This window comes from Sarcophilus harrisii, chromosome 5 (assembly GCF_902635505.1).
Source record: "Sarcophilus harrisii chromosome 5, mSarHar1.11, whole genome shotgun sequence".
Taxonomy (NCBI): domain Eukaryota; kingdom Metazoa; phylum Chordata; class Mammalia; order Dasyuromorphia; family Dasyuridae; genus Sarcophilus; species Sarcophilus harrisii.
In genome coordinates, this window is record NC_045430.1 from 181,267,605 (window position 1) to 181,289,501 (window position 21,897).

Sequence of the window (21,897 nt, forward strand, 5' to 3'; positions counted from 1 at the left end):
ACCTGACTTCCACCAAATCTAGGAAAGAGGTTGAAATCCAAAAGAGTTTGGATGAAGATTGACATCTAGTTGTTCAGATCCCTTATTACCAATGATTTGTCCAGTTTACTTAAGTTTCTTTTCCTTAATTTAATCCCAATTTGTCTAGTGTGATCATACGAGCACAGTTTTGAAGATGATATTCTTCTTGGCTTCATGGGCTAAATTGTTGTAGATTGTCCTCTGTTCTAACTAAAGAGAAACAATAACTGACTTGAAAATACATAAAATGGTTCCTTTGATCCTCATATAAATCACTATATTCTTCACAAGCAGTTGTCCTAAGACCTAATGGGATTCTAAAAGAAGTCATGAAACAAAAACTGGGAAAGACTTCACAAAAGTAAAAAACAATGCACTGTCTCTCATTCTACACTATATAAATGCTGGCAGGAGGGATCCGTCCCTTTCCCCTGCCACCCGTCATGTTCGTCAGAGTGGTGAATTAATAAACTGGCAATGAGAGTGTGCTGCTTTGACAGATGACTCTTCCATTTTCAGAGAATTAACCAGCTTTAAATGTCTGCTTCTCCAGTGCTGTATTTCTCTGCCAGCAACAAGACTGGCAGACTGGGATGTGCCAAGTTCTTGGCTCTCAATTACAAAACAAAACACTATAGAAGAGAATTTGTGAGTTAGCTGATTTGTAAACACTACAGCAAGTCACCGTGTAAACATTTTGCTTTTGTGTACCTATTATTTCTCCCAGGCAGTTACCTGGATCCCACTTTGATGGTGCCAAAATTTGCTGCTCCTCAAGTTACCAATGGTTCCTTCACACTTAAAAGAACACAGCTTGCTTCAGCACCACTTTTTTTTAACCTTCAATTAAACTGTAATCACAAAGCATCTTGATAATTATGGTAGGAGAGTCACCAGTAACACTCAGAATACAAATCAGATCTGCAGGTGTGTTCACAAGTGTACAGTAGGATGCAGTTCAAATGGAGCCAATTAAGGAAATCAAAATGACTAAGTAGCCGAAAGTTCCATTTACATAGATTGCCTGAAATTTCTCATAACCAGAGAAAGGTCATCTTCTTCCTCCAAATAAAAAAAAAGGGCAATAATCATGATCCTTTTTGAAACTGAGAACCACTTGTTGATTGAGATTCAAGACAAATGGGTCAAAAAACAGAGTTCTTACCAAGCAGGTGTGACAAGATTAAAGATACCTACCTTATTCCTAAACTCTTGTTTGCTATTTTTTTCATAGAACATAGATTTGGAAAGTCTCAAAAAACTATACAGAGTTCTAACCAAGCAGTTGTGACAAGAATAAAGAGACCTTATTCCTAAACTCTTGTTTGCTATTTTCACAGAACATAGATTTGGAAAGTGTCTCACAAAGCTATTAAGTACATTTCTCTGCTCAGGGTGGGGAGGGGGGTTTCTCTCAAGGGGATAGGAGTTTCCTTCATGTTTTAGGAGCTTAATGAATTTCACCCAAGGGGTATGAAAAGTTCACAATAAAGCTTTGTAAAGTACATTAATTATGGATGAAAGATAATACATAAAATGCAAATTAGCAAATGATATATTTTCAGTATTCTGAAAGATCAGTGACTTCATTAGTGTATAATCTTGATTGCTGCAGACTATATGATTTCCTTTAGTAGGTAAAAGGTTTTATTATGGGATATTTGAAGCTAAAAAAAAAAAATGCAATACCTGGTAGGTATCCATCTGGCTATAAGCCTCCACAAACTTGGACAGGCTAGACCTCAGATGGCAGACACACCTGAAGCTCTCTCCACCTTGATAGGACCTGCCAGAACTAGTTCTCTGTTGGCACAACCTTCAAGAAACCATAGTCATTGCACAGATGTAAGGCATTACAAAAGGATTTCAGTAAAGGAATCAATAATGGCAATGCAATAATTCTTTAAATATGAATACAACTGAGGACAGGAAGATGCCAGGCTACAGACTATAATGCCAGTCTTGTTCATAAAATATGTTTATTATTGATGCTGAGTGAGGCATGGTTGTCAGTATTCATGGTAAAGGAACTGATATCTATGTGTGTGTGTATGTATGTAAGTATATGTGTGTGTGTATGTGTATATATATACACATACACACACACACATACCTATATATTTATGTATACACACACACACTTTAGAAAGTTGCTTTTACATTGATAAGAAGGCCATATTTCACTTATAATCATAGACATTATTCCAGCAAAAGGAAGACATTTTTTTCCTTTTCTTAGTTACATGATCATCATAATAAATTACAAACAAAAATCTCTTTCATATCAAAGGAGAAAAGAAAAAAAGACAAAGTCAGCATTCTAGGAAGCTCAGACAATTTAGTTCCCTGGGAGTAGCTCTCATTCACAGGGCTTTTCCTCCTTCACCACTCTCTTATATACATACTGCCCTCCCTTTCAACTTATCCTTTCTCTTCTCCTGACCCCACCCACAAAACATTCTATTTTAACCTTGAGCTTTAACAGGTCAGATTTCTGATGTAATAAGACAGCCAGTTTTGGCTTTTTCAAGTGTCTGCTGATTGAGTTGTGATGTCTGTTGCTGTTGAATTGGCTCTTCCAGTTCTTCTTAGTGGTCTGCCCTTTAAGTAGGCTTTGTATTGTTGGGGGAAAAAATGCTCCACTGCTGGAATTAAAGTTGTCCGGCTTTTGCTTGCTTTGGAAGTCAGCTTTATCCTCCTTTTTCAAGCACGTTCTGCAGAGAAATCAAAAGGAAAAGTTTCAATGCTATCAAAGGAAAAAAAAGTAACAGCAACAATTTCAGATTATGCTATCAGCTTTTGTAATGCTCACTTCCAGATATATAACGGTTAAGACATGGGGCTTTCCTGGTTCAGGTAAGCATCATAAAATTCTGGAGCAAAGATGCCCTCTTCTAAGTATAATTGTATAAAGCTGATTCTTAATATGCCAGGGACACAGGATGATGAAGAATCCCTGGGTTATTTGATACAAACCACTCCCAGAAATTGTAGCTTGCTGTTAGAAGAACAGAAATGCCAAGATACTCAGTAATGGCTAAATGAGCTCAATACCAAGAGGCATACCCAAAACAGGACTGACTTCTTAAGTGACTTCCCCATTTAGTAAGGAAGTAACAGATACAAGAAAGGATTTCTCATCACCAGGCAGATAAAGGAACAGATGAATAAGTATCAAAAGATGAATAAGAATAAGTGGGATAGGTAGCAAATGTGATAGCAGAAGCGATGGAATTTGGAAATATTTTCTAGAAGGGAATATTATACCTCACAAAAAAGAATATGGCCAAGAACTGACTCTTGAGGGAAACCCCCAGCTAGCACTCAGAAAGAAGAAAAAGATCGAATGAAGGCAAGCAAAAAAAGAACCTTCTAAAGAATAGGAATACCAAGATTATACAATGGCATGGAAACAAATAGAGAAGAAATTATCCTGAGATTCTATGATCATATGTTTTTCAGATTCTTTGGTTTCAGAAAATCAGAAAGGTAAGGAAAATAAAAGCACATATCCAGTAGAAAGAACAGATACCAACTTAATTAAACGGGAGGTTAATTAAAAGGTTTAGACATTCTATGGAAAAAGGAAATTTCATAATAATGTTAGAATAGTTATCTCCTTTAAGATATTGGGTCACCACAGATGGTGTGTCCCATGGGAAAAGAACTTCTGATCTCTTGGGAGGTAAACTTTATATAAATTTAAAGACACAATAACCTCACTAATTGCCACAAAAGAAAATCCAGCGCAATGCAGAAACATACTGGACTTCTCTTAAGCCATTTTATTTCTAGATAGTTGACAATTCCATTACTTGAATCCTAATAACAGCACTGCAATGAGGACTCAATGTGTATGTGTGTTATTTGTAGTAAATTCATGGCTTTAACCAAACGGAGGTCAAAAATGTGTATTTATTTGCACCTTCCCTTAATCCCCATATGCCAAGTGCTACATTTTGTTTTATGTAGCAAGGGTACTAGTTTTTAAATTTTGCAAAAGAATCTGTTTTTTTTATAATGAAAATAAAGCACCAAGCTGAAGATGTTTTCAACCACCTAATCTTTCCCTGGAGCCTTAATGAATCAAAACCAAATCTAGGTATTTCCTCTCCTTCCTTCCCCTATCAATCCCTGGGAAGGCTGAATAGTTTGACAACCAGGAGAAGAGTGCTTACTAAGTAAGACACACTTAGTAGTATTTACTCATACACATACAATATATGAATACATATGAAAACTATAAAACAAAGTCAGGGAAACAGACTGTTTTAATAATCTTTTTAACTCCACTCACATAATACTCTAGTGCATGTATTACAATTCTAATCTCCCAAGACACAGTGGCAACTAAGCTGTATAAAACTTTGCTCCTTAAAAACAAAAAGAATGGGAAAGCTTCAGGGCTAGTTTGTCAACAGGTTCTCAAACTGGGTTCATCTGCCACCAAAAGGTGGCAGAAGCAAGACAAAGCTATCTTCTTTACTGTCAAAGACACCACAATAAAATGCCAGGTTGAATTAAAGGAGACAAATTACTTTGTAAAAAAATATTTTGAAGTATTAATATTAAAGCCATACAATAAAAAATCTTTTGCAACCTTGGCACAAAAACTTTAGGCTTTCAATATTTCTCAGGGCTGACTAAGGTTATTTTCACAATGAGCTTACCTTAAGAGTCTTCGTACCACCACTGTATAGTTTCTGTAAGTAGCTGCTGTTGGACTGAATTTTAACACTGCATAAATTTAACACTGCATAAATTAACATAGGAAATTCCCCAAAGAATGAGTGGAAGAGCTTGCAAGTTATAAAAAATTGCCTTCCTTCATTTAGAGAACTGTGAATACTTAATCTTAATGTGGGGAAAGAAATTCCTTGCAAAAGATCATCATTTTGGCCTCCAGAAACTCCCTTTCTAAACAGCTAGGGGAATCACCCAATACCAAAAAAAGAGGAGTTTGGGCTACATATTTCCTATATCTTCTTACCCTCCTTATTCTATTCCTCCCCTCTACCCCCCTTTTTGGTTCCCGCTACTATGGAAAGACTGGCAGCTCTGATTGTAAGACAAGAACAGTGCCCCTGGAGATAGAAAATTGTGTGTCATTTCCCTTTCTTAAAATGATCTGAATAGTTTCTCTCAAATATTTTTGCTACATAATAATCTATTCTACTGATTTTTGAATTAAAGCTTTCTCAGTTGGGTTGAATCACTACACTGTCAGTTACTTGGCTGTCTCAATCTATTTAGAAGAAATTATAGCAAGTTTGTGTTGCCAAATCACCATCAAGGGAAAAGTAAAGTTGTTGCTTTTTTGGGGGGAACAGGAATTTATTTTTTGGTGATGCTGCTAACTTTCCTCTAACAAACTTGACATATTTTTTAGCCCCAAAGAGCTAACAGAATTGACACAAATGGCAGACGTTGCTCCAACATTGTGAGAGGCCTTAAATAGCAGTTTTTCTTCCTGCCTCCCAACCCTCATTACAGTTCTTAATCTCTAGAGTGAAAGATTAGAGCCACAAGAAGAAACAGGAAGAGTATAGAAGACAAAATGAGAAGATTATAAAGGAGATAGAAAGAAAAGGTAATCAATAAACTCAATTTATGAAAAGCACCAGTGCTTGGTTTGGACACAAAAACTGTTCCTTACTACCTGAAAATGGGGGGATTTTTGATTAGGGAATTGATTAATGGCTTGTTCTACTTCTTTTTTTAAGATGGGGCTGTTTAACCAATTTACTTCTTCCTCTGTTAACTTGGGCAAGCTATATATTTTTTGAAGGTATTCTTCCATTTCATTTAAATTGGCGAATTTATTGGCATAAAGCTGGGCAAAGTAATTCCTAATTATTGCTCTAATTTCCTCTTCATTAGTGGCGAGTTCTCCCTTTTCATTTTTAAGACTAACAATTTGATTTTCCTCTTTCCTTTTTTTTAATCAGATTTACTAAGGCTTTATCTATTTTGTTGGTTTTTTCATAGAACCAACTCTTAAGTCTTATTATTTAATTCAATAGTTTTGTTACTTTCAATTTTATTAATCTCTCCTTTTATTTTTAGAACTTCAAGTTTAGTGTTTGACTGGGGATTTTTAATTTGTTCCTTTTCTAGCATTTTTAGTTGCAAGCTCAATTCATTGATCTTCTCTTTCTCTATTTTATGCAAGTAGGTCTCTAGAGATATAAAATTTCTTCTTATTACTGCTTTGGTTGCATCCCACACATTTTGGTATGACATCTCATTATTGTCATTTTCTTGGGTGAAGTTATTATGTTTATGATTTACTGTTTCACCCAATCATTCTTTAGTATGAGATTTAGTTTCCACTTACTTTTTGGTGTATTTTCCCCTGGCTTTTTATTGAATGTAATTTTCATTGCATCATGGTCTGAAAAGGATGCATTTACTATTTCTACCCTACTGCATTTGAATTTGAGGTTTTTAATGTCCTAATATATCGTCAATTTTTGTATAGGTTCCATGAACTGCTGAGAAGAAAGTGTACTCCTTTCTGTCTCCATTTAGTTTTCTCCAAAGATCTATTATATATAACTTTTCTAGTATTTTATTTACCTCTTTGACTTCTTTCTTATTTATTTTGTGGCTTGATTTATCTAATTCTGAGAGTGCAAGATTGAGATCTCCCACTACTACAGTTTTGCTGTCTATTTCTTTTGGAGCTCTCTTAATTTCTCTTTTAAGAATTTAGATGCTACACCACTTGGTGCATATATGTTTATTGCTTCATTACCTAGGCTACCCTTTAGCAAGATATAATGCCCTTCCTCATCTCTTCTAATTAGATCATTTTTTGCTTTTGCTTGATCTGAGATCAAGATGGCTACTTCTGCTTTTTGACTTCACCTGAAGCATAGTATGTTCTGCTCCAACTTTTTACTTTTACTCTGTATATATCACCCTGCCTTCAAGTTTGTTTCCTGCAAATAACATATTGTAGGATTCTAGCTTTTAATCCAGTCTGCTAACAGCTTCCTCTTTATGGGAGAGTTTACCCCATTCATATTTATGGTTAAAATGACCAATTCTGTATTATTTGCCATCTTGTTAATCCCTGTGTATGCTTTTTTCCTTTCCTTCTCCTTTACCCCACCCTCCCCAGTATTAAACTTGTGAGCACCACTTACTTCTCACAGCCCTCCCTTTTTAGTATCCCCCATCTTACCTCTTTCCCTCACAATTTCTGTATTCCCTTCCACTTAATTTACTCTTTCCCTTTTCATTTTTCCCCTTCCACTTTTCAATGAGGTGGGAGAAGTTTCACCATAAATAGAGTATGCCTAATATTTTTCTCTTTAAGCCAATTCTGATGAGAGTAAGATACACACTATGTTCATCCGCCTCCATTCTTTCTCTCAGATATAATAGGTTCCCTTTGCCTCTTCATGAGATTAATAATATCCCCACTTTACTCTTTTCCTGGTACAATTTCCTTTCCACCTCTAGTTTCTAGAACAAAGTATATATGTGTTCTTTATATATCTTTATACAGAAATATAGTTCCCAAGATTTCTTTTACCTTTTTAGGTTTCTCTCGAGTTCTACATTTGTAAATCAAACTTTTTGTTTAGTTCTGTTTTTTTCATTAGAAATAAATGAAATTCACTTAATTTTGTTGAATGTCCATCTTCTACCCTGGGAAAAAAATGCTCATTTTGGCTGGGTAAGTTATTTTTGGCTACATACCAAGTTCCTTAGCCTTTTGGAATATCAGATTCCAGGCCCTTTGATCCTTTAATGTGGATGCTGCTAGATCCTGAGTAATCCTTATTGTGGCTCCTCTATATTTGAATTCCTTTTTTCTAGCAGCTTGTAATATTTTTTCTTTGATTTGATAGTTCTGGAATTTAGCCACTTTATTTCTTGGAGTTTTGATTTTAGGGTCCCTTTCAGTAGGTGACCGATAAATTCTTTCAGTGTCTATTTTACCTTCTGTTTCTATAACATCTGGGCAGTTCTCTTTGATTTTCCTGGAAAATAATGTCCAGGCTCTTTTTTTCATCATACTTCTCAGTCCAATAATTCTCAGATTCTCTCTCCTAGATCTATTTTCCAGGTTTGTTGCTACATTTTTTTCCATTGTTTCATTTTTTTGTTTTTTCTTGACTGATTCTTGGTGTCTCCTTGAGTCATTCATTTCCATTTGTTCGATTCTGATTTTTAATGAATTATTTTCTTCACTCACTTTTTTAATATCTTTTTCTAATTGTCCAATTGAGTTTTTAAGTGAGTTATTTTGTTCTATGGAGTTTTTTTTTCCATTTAGCCAATTTTATTTTTTAGAGAGCTATTTTCTTTTTCCAATTCACTAATTCTGTTTTTCAAGGATTTGATTTCTTTATCCACTCTATCTTTAAATGAGTGAGATGACTTATTCAAACTCTTTTGCCAAGCTTCCCTTTCCTTTGCCCATTTTTCTTCTATCTCTCTTGTGAGAGGCCTTTTTGATGTCTTCTATAAGAGTCTTGTGTGTTGAGGACCAGATCATATTCCCCTTTGGGGATTCATCTACAAACAGTCTGTTTTTAGTCTCCTCGGGGTTAAAAGTCTGCTCTCTATCCATACAGAAGCAATCAATAGTTAAGAGTACGCTTTAATTGTTTGCTCATTTTGTCAAAGAAGAGTCAAAGAAAACAAACTAACAAGAAAAACAAATGGTCTGGTTTTTTTTTTTTTTTTGGGCGGGGGGGGAGAGACTGGATGGTATTACCGAGCTTCCTCTACAGACTGCAGGGACAGCATTGAGGCACTACCAGGACAGCAATGGCTGCACTGCGTCTGCACTCTGAGATTCTGAGAGTGTGCTGAGACACTGTGGGTGGGTATAGCCAGGTCCCAAGAGACCCTAGCTTTTCAGGGTTATAGTCTTTACCCCCTGTGTTTATAGCTTCTCTGCTGATCTACTGGTTTGCTGCCAGGGCAAAGTAGCCACATTGTGGTAAAGTTTCCCCAACAGAAACGGCTGAGATCACATCCCACCCCCTCAGGTCTGCTCAGTGTGAGCTGCCTGCCTTACTCTCACTGTCTGCTGTGCTGCTGCTGCCTGCTTTCAGTCTGTACCCAATCTAACCATTCCCACCCATGTGCAAAAACAGACCTTTTCTGGTGAATTTCAAGGCTATTTTCTGTTGGTAATTATTTGTGTTTTTTTTCAGTCCAGCACTAATTCCAAGGCTTGTCACAAAATAAAGTATTTTGAGAGAAAAGATAGAGCTTAAATAGATGTGTGTGCCCTCTCCTCCATTTTGGCCCTAAGTCCCCTAAATATAATTTAAAAACATGCTCCAAAAAGTCAACCCTCCCTCAATAATGAGTTTACAGTGTGAAGGTATATATTATGGCCCTGCAATCTAGACATGTAATGACTTGTCAACATTTATCTATGATGTACTTACATAACCCCTGTCCCCTTCCATGTCACCTCCTCTTTTTTAAATCTCAGTGTATTTAATTTTTGTTTGCAGCTGATTGCAAACTAATCCTATACATTATTAAGATAAATATCAACATTTCAGTGGATCTGTGATTTCATTAATGTTAGTATGCTTTCCATCAATGCAGAATCACCAATCAATCAAGTCTTAAAGGTTATATGCAAACAAAATGTAAATGCTGGCAAGTTCCATATGTTGAAAAGACTTTAAGTAAGGTCTCAGGACAGTATGAGCCTGCAGGAGAAAAGATAGTACAACTCCCAGTGTAGAGGTTCATCACCACTAGGCAATGAGGAACCCGCGAATCAACCTCCTGATAATCCTGCTTGTGTTAGCCGAGAAATCGGGGAGCATGATCCTTGGGAGAGGCACCTGCATTTTACGAGGGAGGTTATGAATTGGCTCAGACCCCTTGTTGGGCTAAGGGCCTCTATGAGGCTACAAGGGTTGTGTGTGTGAGAGCTGACAAATTTTGGAGCTGCCGGCGAAGGCCATGGCTTCAAATCAAGGATCAGCCACCACTGAGACTTGAGGGTAGCAAGAGAGTCACTTCACTTCTCTGGCCCTCAGTCTTTACAAACCCAAGGGGAAGCTACATGAACTTTAGTGTCCCTTCCAAATTCAAAGATTCTATCACATCACCACTAAGCAGTCACCATAATCTTTTCTTCTTCCTCCTTCAGGAGAGAACTAAAAAAATGAATACTTGGCATCTAATGGCTTGTAGATATCTGCCCAGTGTAATTCATATATACGACAAAGTAGTAGGAGTCAAAGAAACAAGGGATGTGTTTTAGTGTTGCCTCTGCTACTAACAAACTTTGTCACCTTGGGAAACACATCATTTTTTTCATCTGATGAAGTGCTTTTCAGGAAGCCTAAAGTCTAACCCAGAGTTACCGATACTTAAGTTGACAATATCAGCACTCAAGAGGGGGACAGTGAAGTCCTAATCTTTCAAGAATCCAAGTCATAGTGAAGATAAAATACAGGGCCCTAAGAAACTTGGCAGATATTCTGCCTCAGGCAAATTCCTTCATGTATTCTGGTCTCAGTGTCTTTTATTTCAGAGGCTAATAATATCCCAGAGGCTTCATTTATTTAGGAAAAAGCTATAAAATAGTATGCCAAATTTTGTCCTTATTCTGACCCCTCATTCTTTATATCAGTCAGGTTACTTATTTACTATCTCTCTAAAGTGGCTCATTTGTTCTTATCTGCAGGCCCCATCCCAGCCATGCCTTAAAACTTTTCTGTCCTAGCAGGAGGCAGGTATAACATCTGGTACCTCAGTCAACTGGCTTGGCAGGCTGCCTGATTACTGAACATGCCACTGTGATCTGACATCCTGTATCTGTGTGCTAACTTGCTTTTCACCTGCTTGTCTTGTGACCTGGCTTGTGACTGGAGGAAGGTGTCTCTCTTATATTCCTGTGCCTTAGATTTCTTAGTCTGGACTTTTCATCCATTCTGAGTTCCACTGATATCCATGATTTTGTCATGATATATGACTTTGAACACTCTTGACATACAAATAATCCTTAGTGGCAAGAAACTGAAACTGAGTGGATGCCCATCAACTGGAGAATGGCTAAATAAATTATGGTATATGAATGTTATGGAATATTATTGTTTTTTGGGTTTTTTTTTGAATATTATTGTTTTGTAAGAAATGATCAGCAAGATGATTCCAGAGAGGCCTGGAGAGACTTAAATGAACTGATGCTGAGTGAAATGAGAAGAACCAAGAGATCATCGTACACAGCAACAAGAACACTTTATGATGATCAATTCTGATGGATGTGGCTCTCTTCAACAATGAGATGATTCAGGCCAGTTCTAATGTGATGAAGAAAGCCATCTGCACCGAGAGAGGACTGTGGGAACTGAGTATGGTTCATAACATAGCATTTTCACTCTTTTTGTTGTTGTTCGCTTGCATTTTATTTTGCTTCTTTTTAAAAACTGGTTTGATTGAATTTTTCTTGTGTGGCATAATAACTGTATAAACTGTATGCATATATTGGATTTAATATATTTCTATCATGTTTTATATGGACTATTTGCCATTTAGGGGAGGGCATAGGGGAAGGGGGGGGCATTGGAACACAAGGTTTTGTAAGGGCTAATATTGAAGAATTATCCACGTATATATTTTGAAAAATAAAAAGCTTTAATGAAAAAAAAAAAAAAATCCTTATCCCTGAAACTCCAAGAAGAGTTGGTTGGCAACCTCCATTTTCTTGTAGAAGAAGAAGTATTAGAACACAATTAAGAGGAAGATAGCCAGAAAGTAGAAGTATCTTGAATTAGAGAAGGCAATATGAACTTGGGTTAATACTATTTCAACTCTTTCTAGTTTAATTTCTAATAAGAATGGATTCTATTTCATTCTACAAAAAAGGAAAATGTTGGTCACCACCAGTGTAATCCTGGAAAAATGATTTGTGACTTAATTCTCACATCTGTAAAAGGAGGCAGCTGGATTAAAGGATCTCAAAAACTGTTTCTCAATGATATGACAACTAAAGGAATAAGAAAGATGGAGGGTGTGTGGTGTGTGTGTGTGACAGAACGGGACATGGTAATAAGTATTAATAGCAAAAAAGAAAAAAAATTGATCATGGTAACTCTAAGAAAACTATAAAGCTGATGGCTAAAGAATTAATGTGGATAATATGTTCCGGTATATATAAATAAATGCTCACATTCATTTCTTAATGATATATCATTTTTAGTTAGCCTGTAGTTTTCAGTCCTACAGATAATAATTATCTTTTAAAATCCTTTTACTCTTATAATGATCACACAGAATTAACACACTAGAAAGAATAATCTAAATTTCCCATGACAACCCATGAGGAATTGTTTAAAGATGGTTCAGGAAAAGATAAATGTGAATGTGAATAAGTGGATTAAAGAGAACAAAAGAAAAACTAAGACTGAGGAATATCCAGAAATTTTCCAATCGATAAAATCTATTAGGACTATAGAAAAGTGCCTCAAGAGAACCAGTGAAAGCCCAATCATATGAATCATTTAACCATGGAATGGATTTAGCAATTGAGATTATCCTATGGGGAATGCTCTTACAATGATAGAGAAATGGACAAGACAACTAATGGCCTGTTTTCATGTTTGGTTGTTGTTTCACTGTTGAGTATTGTCCAGTATATGCTCTGGCTTTCACAGGAAATGTAAGATGGATGAGAAACTGCCTCAGGGAACAAGGGTGACTATTATACTACTAAATCCTTTTCCAACAAGAAGGGCCAAAGGGTTGAGGTCACAAGGTTGAAATCTAACTTCCAGGAATGACTGTGTCTTCACAAAAGGGAAAACTGAAAACATTAGGTAATTAATTCTATTATGGAAAGAGAAACCATTAATGAAACATTTCTTACATCAGACCAGTCATTTTAGTATAGCCATAAACTGATGCCTTCCTGTGCTGTCATCTTTGATAAAGTGCTTTGTTCTCGCTCTCTCTTATAACTCACTTCTCAACCATCCTTCTCTTCTCATCATTATGATGTTTGCCCTCAAATCTCTGTATGCTTACTGTTTTAACCATTCTACCCTATTCCCATCTTCTTGTTTCCTTCCACAAAAATTTAGATTAGTGGTTAACAAAGAACTACTTTGAAAAAAACAATCACTTGGTGCTCTTTTTTATTTAAAATCAAATTCTATGAGTTACTGTATTCAATATTTGGTCACATATGGCTAGTTGTGAGTCTGCACCTGGTTCCTAGGCCTTGATTCTCTACTCTAAACATGATTATTTCAATAATACCTATCCAAAAGGACAAAAACGTCATGGGCAGTAGGTATATCTCTTTGATTAATTTATAGTAAAAGCATATATTCTACCTAATGTATATGCCATATAAGCAATAGAAGGCATTTAAAAATACTAACAGAAGATAATAAAAATTACACTTCACAAGAGAGATTGATCCATAGAGCCATGGTCCTTTTTATTGTCATTGATAACAACTATATGTCTTCGGCTGACAACTTTGTCTGAATATGGTCTAAATAAAGCTATGGTTCTATGTGTGACCTCAACATGGAACAGGTTGTTTTATTTGGTTCCACAGCCTTAGATTCCATCTTCACAAGCCCTATCCTACAGATGAAGAGTGTTTGTCATTTGGAAGATGCAGAGACTATATAGCTGGCTCAGAACAATCCAAAGCACATATAAAGACAACAAGCAAAAACCACCCCATCCAAAAAAGCACCATGAACTAAAAGTAGAAAAGCCAAAGTGAAAGTCAGAGTAATTTAAGTATTACAAAAACCTATTAATTCATCACCAAATATGCTTAATACTATGTGTCAGATAGTGTTTTAAGTCCTGGGGAAACAAACAAACAAAAAAAGAAGAGGCAATAATCTATCATCCTCTAAAAAATTACATTCTAGTAGGAAAGAAAAGATGTACATAAATAGATGTATGTATGTATGTATGTGTGTGTAAATAAGTTTACAGTTGACAGATGAGAATCTAAGAGAAGAGGGCACTAATTACTTTTAAGGGAACCAGAAAGATCTCATACAGAAAATGTTGCATTTGAGCTTAGCCTTAAAGGGAGTGAAAGATCTGAAGAAGTAGATGTGAAGGGGAAGAACATTTCAAGCTTGAGAGACAGTGCAAAAGCACGGAGACAGTTAAACAAATATATAACCAAGTAGGTTAGTATGGTTTAACTATGGAATGCAAGGAGAGGAAAAAAACTATAAAATTAGAAAGACAAGAATGGGCCAGGTTTTAAATGCTAAAGAAAAGAATTCACATTTGATCCTAGAAGTAAGAAGGAATCACTGAAATTTAGGGAGAAGAGTGGCATTATCAGACCTTTGTATCTTAGGAAAAATACTTGGCAGTAGGAAGAGATCTGAGGATGGGAGATTAATTAAGATTAGTTTGTTTTACCTAATCTTACAGATGTTGGAGCAAGAGGTGATCAGGGAGGCTAGGGAGGTAGCTATGTAAATGGAGAGAAGGGATGTATATATGTAACACTGTGGAGATAACAAGATTTGGTAACTGATTAGATACATGGGGTGAGTGATAGTCAAATGCCCCCATAAACTGGGAAGAATATGAAGTTCAAAAGAGGGGAAGGTTTTAAGAAAAAAGAGTTCTTTTAGTTTATGTTGATTCCAAGATGCTTTTGTACACCATTCAAGATCCTTCTGGTAATAACAAGGTCTCTACCAGCCTGATTCCAGCCAAGCCCTTGAAAACATTATCCAGGGATTCAACTTCTGCAGATATGCTACTTGACAACTGCTGCTGCAGGAACTGCAGCTTTTCTCTCTAACCAGACAATGAAGAACAAAGTTTTTGCCAACAAATCTTTGGAGTTACAAATGTAACCTCAGAAATGAATATGGTTTTATGAGTGGAAATAACATCAAAGAAGATGTTTTAACATCTGCTTTACCTCTGTATTCTAGGAACCACTGGGCCTTTCCATCAATTTGCAGTGGAAACCTCCTAAATGTGCTTTATTCCTCCTCTGTTAGAGAGCAAGTTCCTTTAGATCAATTGATTTTCTTTTTCATTCCCAGAACTTTGCACAGTGCTTTATTCATAATAATCACCTAATAAATCTCCTTCCTTCCACTTGGAAGAAATTAAGAACAACCTAAATTGGAGAAAACAAATGTACTAGCGAATATTATTTTACTGCTATAGAAGATTTCATGCGAGAATATGGCTGATGTGATACTTTCAAGACCCCCTCCTTTTTTTTTTTCTTCCTTTCATATATAGATCTGTGATCATATGTATAAAGATGATAACTGAACTGATGGGAGACGATGATATGAACAAATGAAAGAGTATCAAAAGAAAAGACCAAAGGGCCTGGAACAGAGGGTTGGAAGCACCCACAGTCAAATGGGCATTGTATAGATGATGAAGAAAGAGCCAGCAATAGAGATTAGAAATAAATAATCCGATTAATAGGAGAACCAAGAGTGAATGGAGTCATGAAAACGTAAAAGACACTACTCCAGAGGAGCAGGTAGTCAATAGTGTCAGATGCTGTAAAGAAGAAGTTTTGAGAAAAAGCCACTAACTTGGCAATTAATAGATGATTGATAACTGCAGAGAAAACTTTTGGTTATCTAAGGAACATGGAGGCCAGAGTTTTAAAAGAGACTGAGGAGAGGAAGTGAAGATACTAAAGGTGGGGAGAGAGGGTGATTTCCGTGGAAGGACTAAAGAGAGTAGAAAAAGGCAAGAACAGCTGCTCTGGTAAGATGAAAAGAAAATTCATCTGGAAGGAGCAGAAGCCTTGCTTCATTCATAGTCTGAGGAGATTAGACAGCTTAAATGTATTATAAACCCAGCCATTATAAATCTGTAACTTTTTCCTTCCAGCTCCTTCCAGCAGCAAAGTAAGTAGGAATCAAGGAGGTGGATGGAGGGGGAATTCCAGGATTAGGATATAGTGAGGCATGAATAGAGAAAGGACAAAGGAGCAAGAGATTTCATAGCAGACAACAGGGTAGAGTTGAAGTGATTCACCCAGGACTTGAGACTGTGAAGAGGAGATTGTGCTAGAGCTTGGGAGATGACCTGTAAAAATTATGGAGGAGTAGAGAGACTGGAGGTCCTGGTAAAGAATAGTTTCAGGAATGATAAAGTCTTGGGAAAGATGGAATAACAAAAGTTTATGATTGGATAAAATAAGAAGTTCAAAGTAATTCTAAAAACTATGAAGCATTTATCGATATTAACATTTTTCTTTCAGTTATTATGTTAAAATTACATTCAATGGCACAAGCACATATATTTTATATATTGGAAATGGAACAAAATTTTCCACAACTATTTTTTCCAATGACTCTTGTATCCTCAATATGGCACTAATATCAAGTTAGAAAGGCTTTCATTACTCAATTCACAGGCCCCACAGGCTATTGTACAATATTTCAGAGTCCGATTCTTTTTGTACAGCAAAATAACGGTTTGGATATATATATACTTATTTTGTATTTAATATATTTAACATGTATTGGTCATCCTGACATCTAGGGGAGGGGGTGCGGGGAAGGAGGGGAAAAATTGGAACAAAAGGTTGGCAATTGTCAAAGCTGTAAAATTACCCATGCATATATCTTGTAAATAAAAAGCTATTAAAAATGAAAAAAAAAGAAAAAGAATCCCTCATATACTGTTAAAGACAATACAAGTGACCCTGGGCAAGTCACTTAACCCCTTTTGCTTCGGGGAAGAAAAGACAATACAAATGCTACTACAAACAAGAGAAAGAAATGGGCATTAAGTGAGAACTTTAAAGGCACAGTCAGTCTAAAAAAAATCCACATCATATCCTTTTAACCTCTCCATTTCTCAACTATACAATCAGACCTGCTAAATCCTCTTACCAATTATATAAAGAGAGGATTAGAAAAGTATACCAAGTGATATTATTATAAACCCTGGCAAATCAGACCATGGAAGGACATACTGTGTGGATCAACTGCTGGATATGTTTATGTTAGAAGATCAGCTATTCTGAGTTTACCTGATAGACAACCTAAATTTCCTATAACTTCAATAGCTGAGTGTAATCTAAATCTAAATCAATTACATGGTAGGCAATTATATTAATCCATTAAAATAGATGGTTTATTCCAAGTTTTATTAACTTTGCTAAAATACCTAATTTAGAGGAAACATGTACTAGTGAGTATCAGTTGATTGCTATGTGAAAGTTTAATGAGAGAATATGGCTTATAAGTTACATTTAAAAGTAGTTTAAGCCCTCTTATCATATATCTAGATCTTACACTTTTATGAGCCTCTTACTCTGAATGCCATGCAGCAATAGATATCAATACTATTGGGGGTCCTGGATGATTTTCCAAGAGCACATATTAATTGACTCATTCAACAAATATTTATTATTACATGTGCAAAGTACTCATGAATATGCTAAGGATACATCTACCATAATTCATTAGAAGGGGGAAATGATAGCTACATAGCACACAAACATGTCAAAAAACAAAACTGTAGGCTAAAACCATTTATATGAAAAGCAGAGTGGTCTAAATAGAGAGATGTGGATGGAACTTTCCAATCTAATTTTTGTTATGTCCAAATTGGCTAAGTTTGCACACCCACCTGTTTGGCATGATTGACACAGTACTGGTATTGATTGGCCAGAGCAGAGCAGCTGAGTGTTTGCTGAGGGTTTTCCCGATAACATTGAAGAATTTTAGCTTGCAGATCAGCACAGATTGGATGAGTCTCATAGCGTCTGAAAAAGAATAATTCATAATTCACAAGACAAAAATTAAAAGATAATTTTTAAAATTCAATTAAAGTGAGTAGGTAAATGTTTTAAAGTTATAAAGATATAATTCCATCTTCAGAGAAAAAGAGCTATTTAAATTAATGATATTTCTCATAGATCAAAGTGGAGACAAGTTAGATAATTTCCATTAAATAAACCCTAGTAATTAACTCCACACAAGACGCTTTCACTTACAACTTGTTTGACCTTGGATAAGTCACTTATTATAACCTTGCTGGGTTTAGATTTTTTCATCTGAAAAATAAAGGGGCTGAAATCAAAATTCTTTGAGGCCCCCCTTTTAGCTTTAGATCCATATCTCATGACTTTGAATTTAAACTGCTAAGTAGTCCACTTATTCTTAGTTATTTTGTATATACCACTGACACACTAACTTCTGAGATGACAGGAATGGGGAAAATGTCAAGCTTAGACCAGCCATCACAAATTCTCTTTGACAAATATAATTTTTATTTGAGTCGGACAAACTTGTCTTGAGTGTACAAACTATGTTTTAACACAGAACAACACTAACAACCTAACAATTTATAATCTCCACCTAGTATATAAAGGAAACACACACACACACACACACACACACACACACACACACACACACAATTGCAAAGTAAACTAAAATGTGATGTGTAAACTAAAGTCATACTTACATGAGTAAAGTGATGAAAGATTATGAGGACTCACTGTATCTCCACCATTTAGTACAGCTGCGTGTAGTGTAGTGTAGTGTAGTACAGTATAGTATAGTATAATATAGTAGACATGAAACTTGCTGAATCATGTCGCCATATGGTGTATGCATTTATGTTATTTTCAAATTAGCTTTTGTTCTATAAATAGAAAACTTTTTTTTTTTAAATTTTAGTCTTTTGGAATCTAAAATTGGTTTCTCCAAACATAATTTCTGAATAGCATTATTTCCAATTTAATGGGTTCCAAAAAAAAAAAAAAAAAACCCTAAAGAACATGGAGAGAAAAAAAATTTTTTTCCTCATCAAGGAAATCCTTAGGCGATAATTTGTATCCCCAATTACTTTTACTCAATGCACTAGGCTATTACACATTTTCCTAAAGTAGAAAAGTGAAATGCAAAGCACACTACTGTTTCTTAAGGGAATTCATTCCATGACACTTTCTGAAGACATCAGATATATAGTTAGAACTGGGGAAATTTCTAAAATTTTATGCAATGTTACCAATGCTGCTATCATTCAGAGTTGTCAATTACTTAAAAATGAATTTAAATCTAATTCATGGAATTTGCTTCTTTGAGATTTCAAAGTTCAAATTTCTGTGACTTTTTCTGGACTTGGATTTTTCCAATCCCCTATCAAGAACATCAGCATTTAAAAGAAGTTAGCTTTGCTTTAAATACTGAAATATAAAGCATAATCATATTAAAGCCAATTTTCCATTAATAACTCAGAATTATGTGGGATATTTTTCAGTTTTTGAAGTGCTTTCCTCATAACAATCTTGTGAGGTGGTAGAATGAGTATTACTATCTGCTTTTGAGGTATGTTCCTCCTGTTTCCTGCCTTTTCTTTTTTTAAAAAATAGATATGGCAACTGAAATGATAGGTGGGATAGAACTAATAGCATAATATTTTGCAGAAGAAATCAGTCAAAAGGCACAGGAATCCTCTAGAATGAAATTCTAATGATATAAGTAGAAATTATTCTGAGGGAGAAGGAAAGGGAAGAGCCACTTAAAGAGACCTTTGAGACTCCATAGGAATTTAAGTAGTCAACTCAGGTTTTTCTTTAAAGGCATGTGTGGAGGATGAAAGGAAGGTCAGATAATTGCATAGATATAAAAGAGTCTGATAAAAACAGTACCAATAGTACTGAGGGTTTGCAGTGAGTTGAACCTAAATGCTAACATCCACAAAAAGGACTTTCAGAAAGGACTTGCTGCTCTGGACCAAAAAAAGGCCTAAAGGAGCAAATAAAATGGCTGCTTGGAGATGGGAAGGTAGTGACAATGGCTCAAGGTGAGAATGCCGAATGACCAAACTCTTATTTTGCTCTTTTTTGTCTTTGGATTGGGAGGGAAAGACCAAAAGAGATGACAAAACTGAAGACAAATGAGAAGGGTAGACAGAGCACCTATTTCTCACTGCATGCTAGAAACCAAAATTAAATGAACTACACTTATGGTACTGAGAAAACTTGCAGACATGGTTGCCAAACTGTTATTGCTACCTTTATAAGATCTTGGAGAAGCAAGATGTATTGCAGGACTGGTAAAGGGTAAACATACTGATTTTCAAAAAAGAAATCAAGGTCATGTTCTGTGAAATGTATGACTAAGTTTGACATCTTTATATTCCTAACAAAATTCTAGAACATATATATTAAAGGATGGATTTTGATCATTTATAAAGGGAAGTTGAGATAATCCAAGCATACTTCAGAGTTTAACAAAAAGCATTTTACAAAATTTCTCATATTTTTGCACACAAGATGGAAAGCTAGATAATAATACAATTGGGTGGATTTTTAACCGCTAGAAAAAACAAATATAAAAATGGGTTTGTAGATCACTTGTCAACTCGAGAGAGGCATATTGTGTGTAACCCTTTCTGCCATTCAACTTTTCATCAATGTTTTGGGTAAGGGTATAGAATATATTCTTGTCAAATTTTCAATTACAGTTGGGTTTATGAGATTTTTAGACAAGATAATCAGACATTAAAATAACCTCAACACACTAGGATAATAGATTAAAGATGAACTTTATTTGAATTTTAAAATTTTGATTTTAATGTAAATTCCTACACTGCAATTCAAAAAAACCTTAATTTCACAAGCACAAGATAGGAGAGATATGGCTGGGCAACCATTTCTGAGAAAAGGATTTGGATCCAGTTAATGGATTACAAGCAATTTCAACATGAATCAACAATATAGTAGGGCCACCAAAAACACAAATATGATTTTAGGCTACATTTAGAGACGCACAGTATCCAGAATGGCATCAGTTCTAATTTCAAATGTGTCAAAATACACTTTTATTATCCACAAGTCATTAATGTTTCTCTTTTAGGTCTCTTGACTTCCTGTTTGTTGGTAACTTATGTTCTAAATATTTACACATATCCTTGTCTCTTTATATCCCACAATCTGGTATTGATGACTGGAAGTGGGGATGGGGGTAAGGCACAAAGGGTGGAAATGAACATAAATGTCCCCCAGTGGCTGGAGCACACTCTGGACATCTGCATGGCTTAGTGTGCGAAGGAAAGGTTCTGCTTTAGTATTGATTTGGGATGCCTGTTATGCTGTCCTAATGCACTGTTTTCACTTTGGGAAAATGCTAAATGAGATTACAGGCTAACATTAGAAGGCTGTAAAACAAGAGGCCATGGCATCTTCCATTCAAGAAAGAGTTTCAAAGAAACTTCCAATATGCATTATGGTAAACTGTCCATATTGTCAGCAATTGATTTTTATTGAATGCTTTCATTCTTGCTGTTGTATAAAGCTACTACTAGAGAAAAATAATAATAGGGAGAGTATGAAGACACCTTGGAAAGAAAATTAAATCTCTGCTTCAAGGAACACTTTAAAAATGTAGTTTCTTTTTGGGTTAAAAAAGATTTGATATTAGTAAAGCTTCAAGAATGACACATATAAGAGAAAAAGAGATAAAATTCAAATTTAGAGAAATTAGCTGCATTATATAGAAGGTCAGCAGAAAAACTTGTCTAGAAAATGTAATATTAAATGAAAAGGAATTGGTAGTTGGTGTAACCAATTAACTTTCTGGGCCTCAATTTCTTCATTTGCAAAAATGAAAAAGGGTTCAGTGGTTTTGAACCTTTTTTGTTTTGTTTTGTTTTGTTCTGAATGTCATGTATCCTGCTGTTGGCAATAGGATGAAGTCTATGGAGCTTTTCTGAGAATAACACATGGTTTACAGAGGAATTAAATTATGTTCAACTGTTGAAATATAATCATAATGTTAGGTTTGTAATAGATAAAATAAATGACACATGTATGCATGTATGAATTCATGTATGTCTTTAAAAACAAGTTTATGGAGAGATTAGATTAGGAAAATCTGGACCAGA

General features: G+C 35.4%; 1 protein-coding gene across 4 annotated transcripts in view; it reads right to left on the reverse strand.

The window, feature by feature from the left end:
• Positions 1–1,970: 1,970 nt before the first annotated feature.
• Positions 1,971–21,897, reverse strand: part of CHCHD3 (coiled-coil-helix-coiled-coil-helix domain containing 3) — a 298,530-nt gene continuing 278,603 nt past the window's right edge. For 3 of the 4 annotated variants that reach the window (XR_004229684.1, XM_031939079.1, XM_003771612.4), the window contains 2 exons: positions 17,632–17,767; positions 1,971–2,735 (listed from right to left, as the gene is read on the reverse strand). Coding sequence is in view for 2 of the 4 variants with exons in the window: in XM_031939079.1 (XP_031794939.1) it covers positions 2,712–2,735; positions 17,632–17,767 (160 nt within the window). In the remaining 2 variants the exon portion in view is untranslated. Of the gene's footprint in view, positions 2,736–17,631; positions 17,768–21,897 lie in introns of those variants that run through there. The other variant, XM_031939082.1, reaches the window with a different exon arrangement.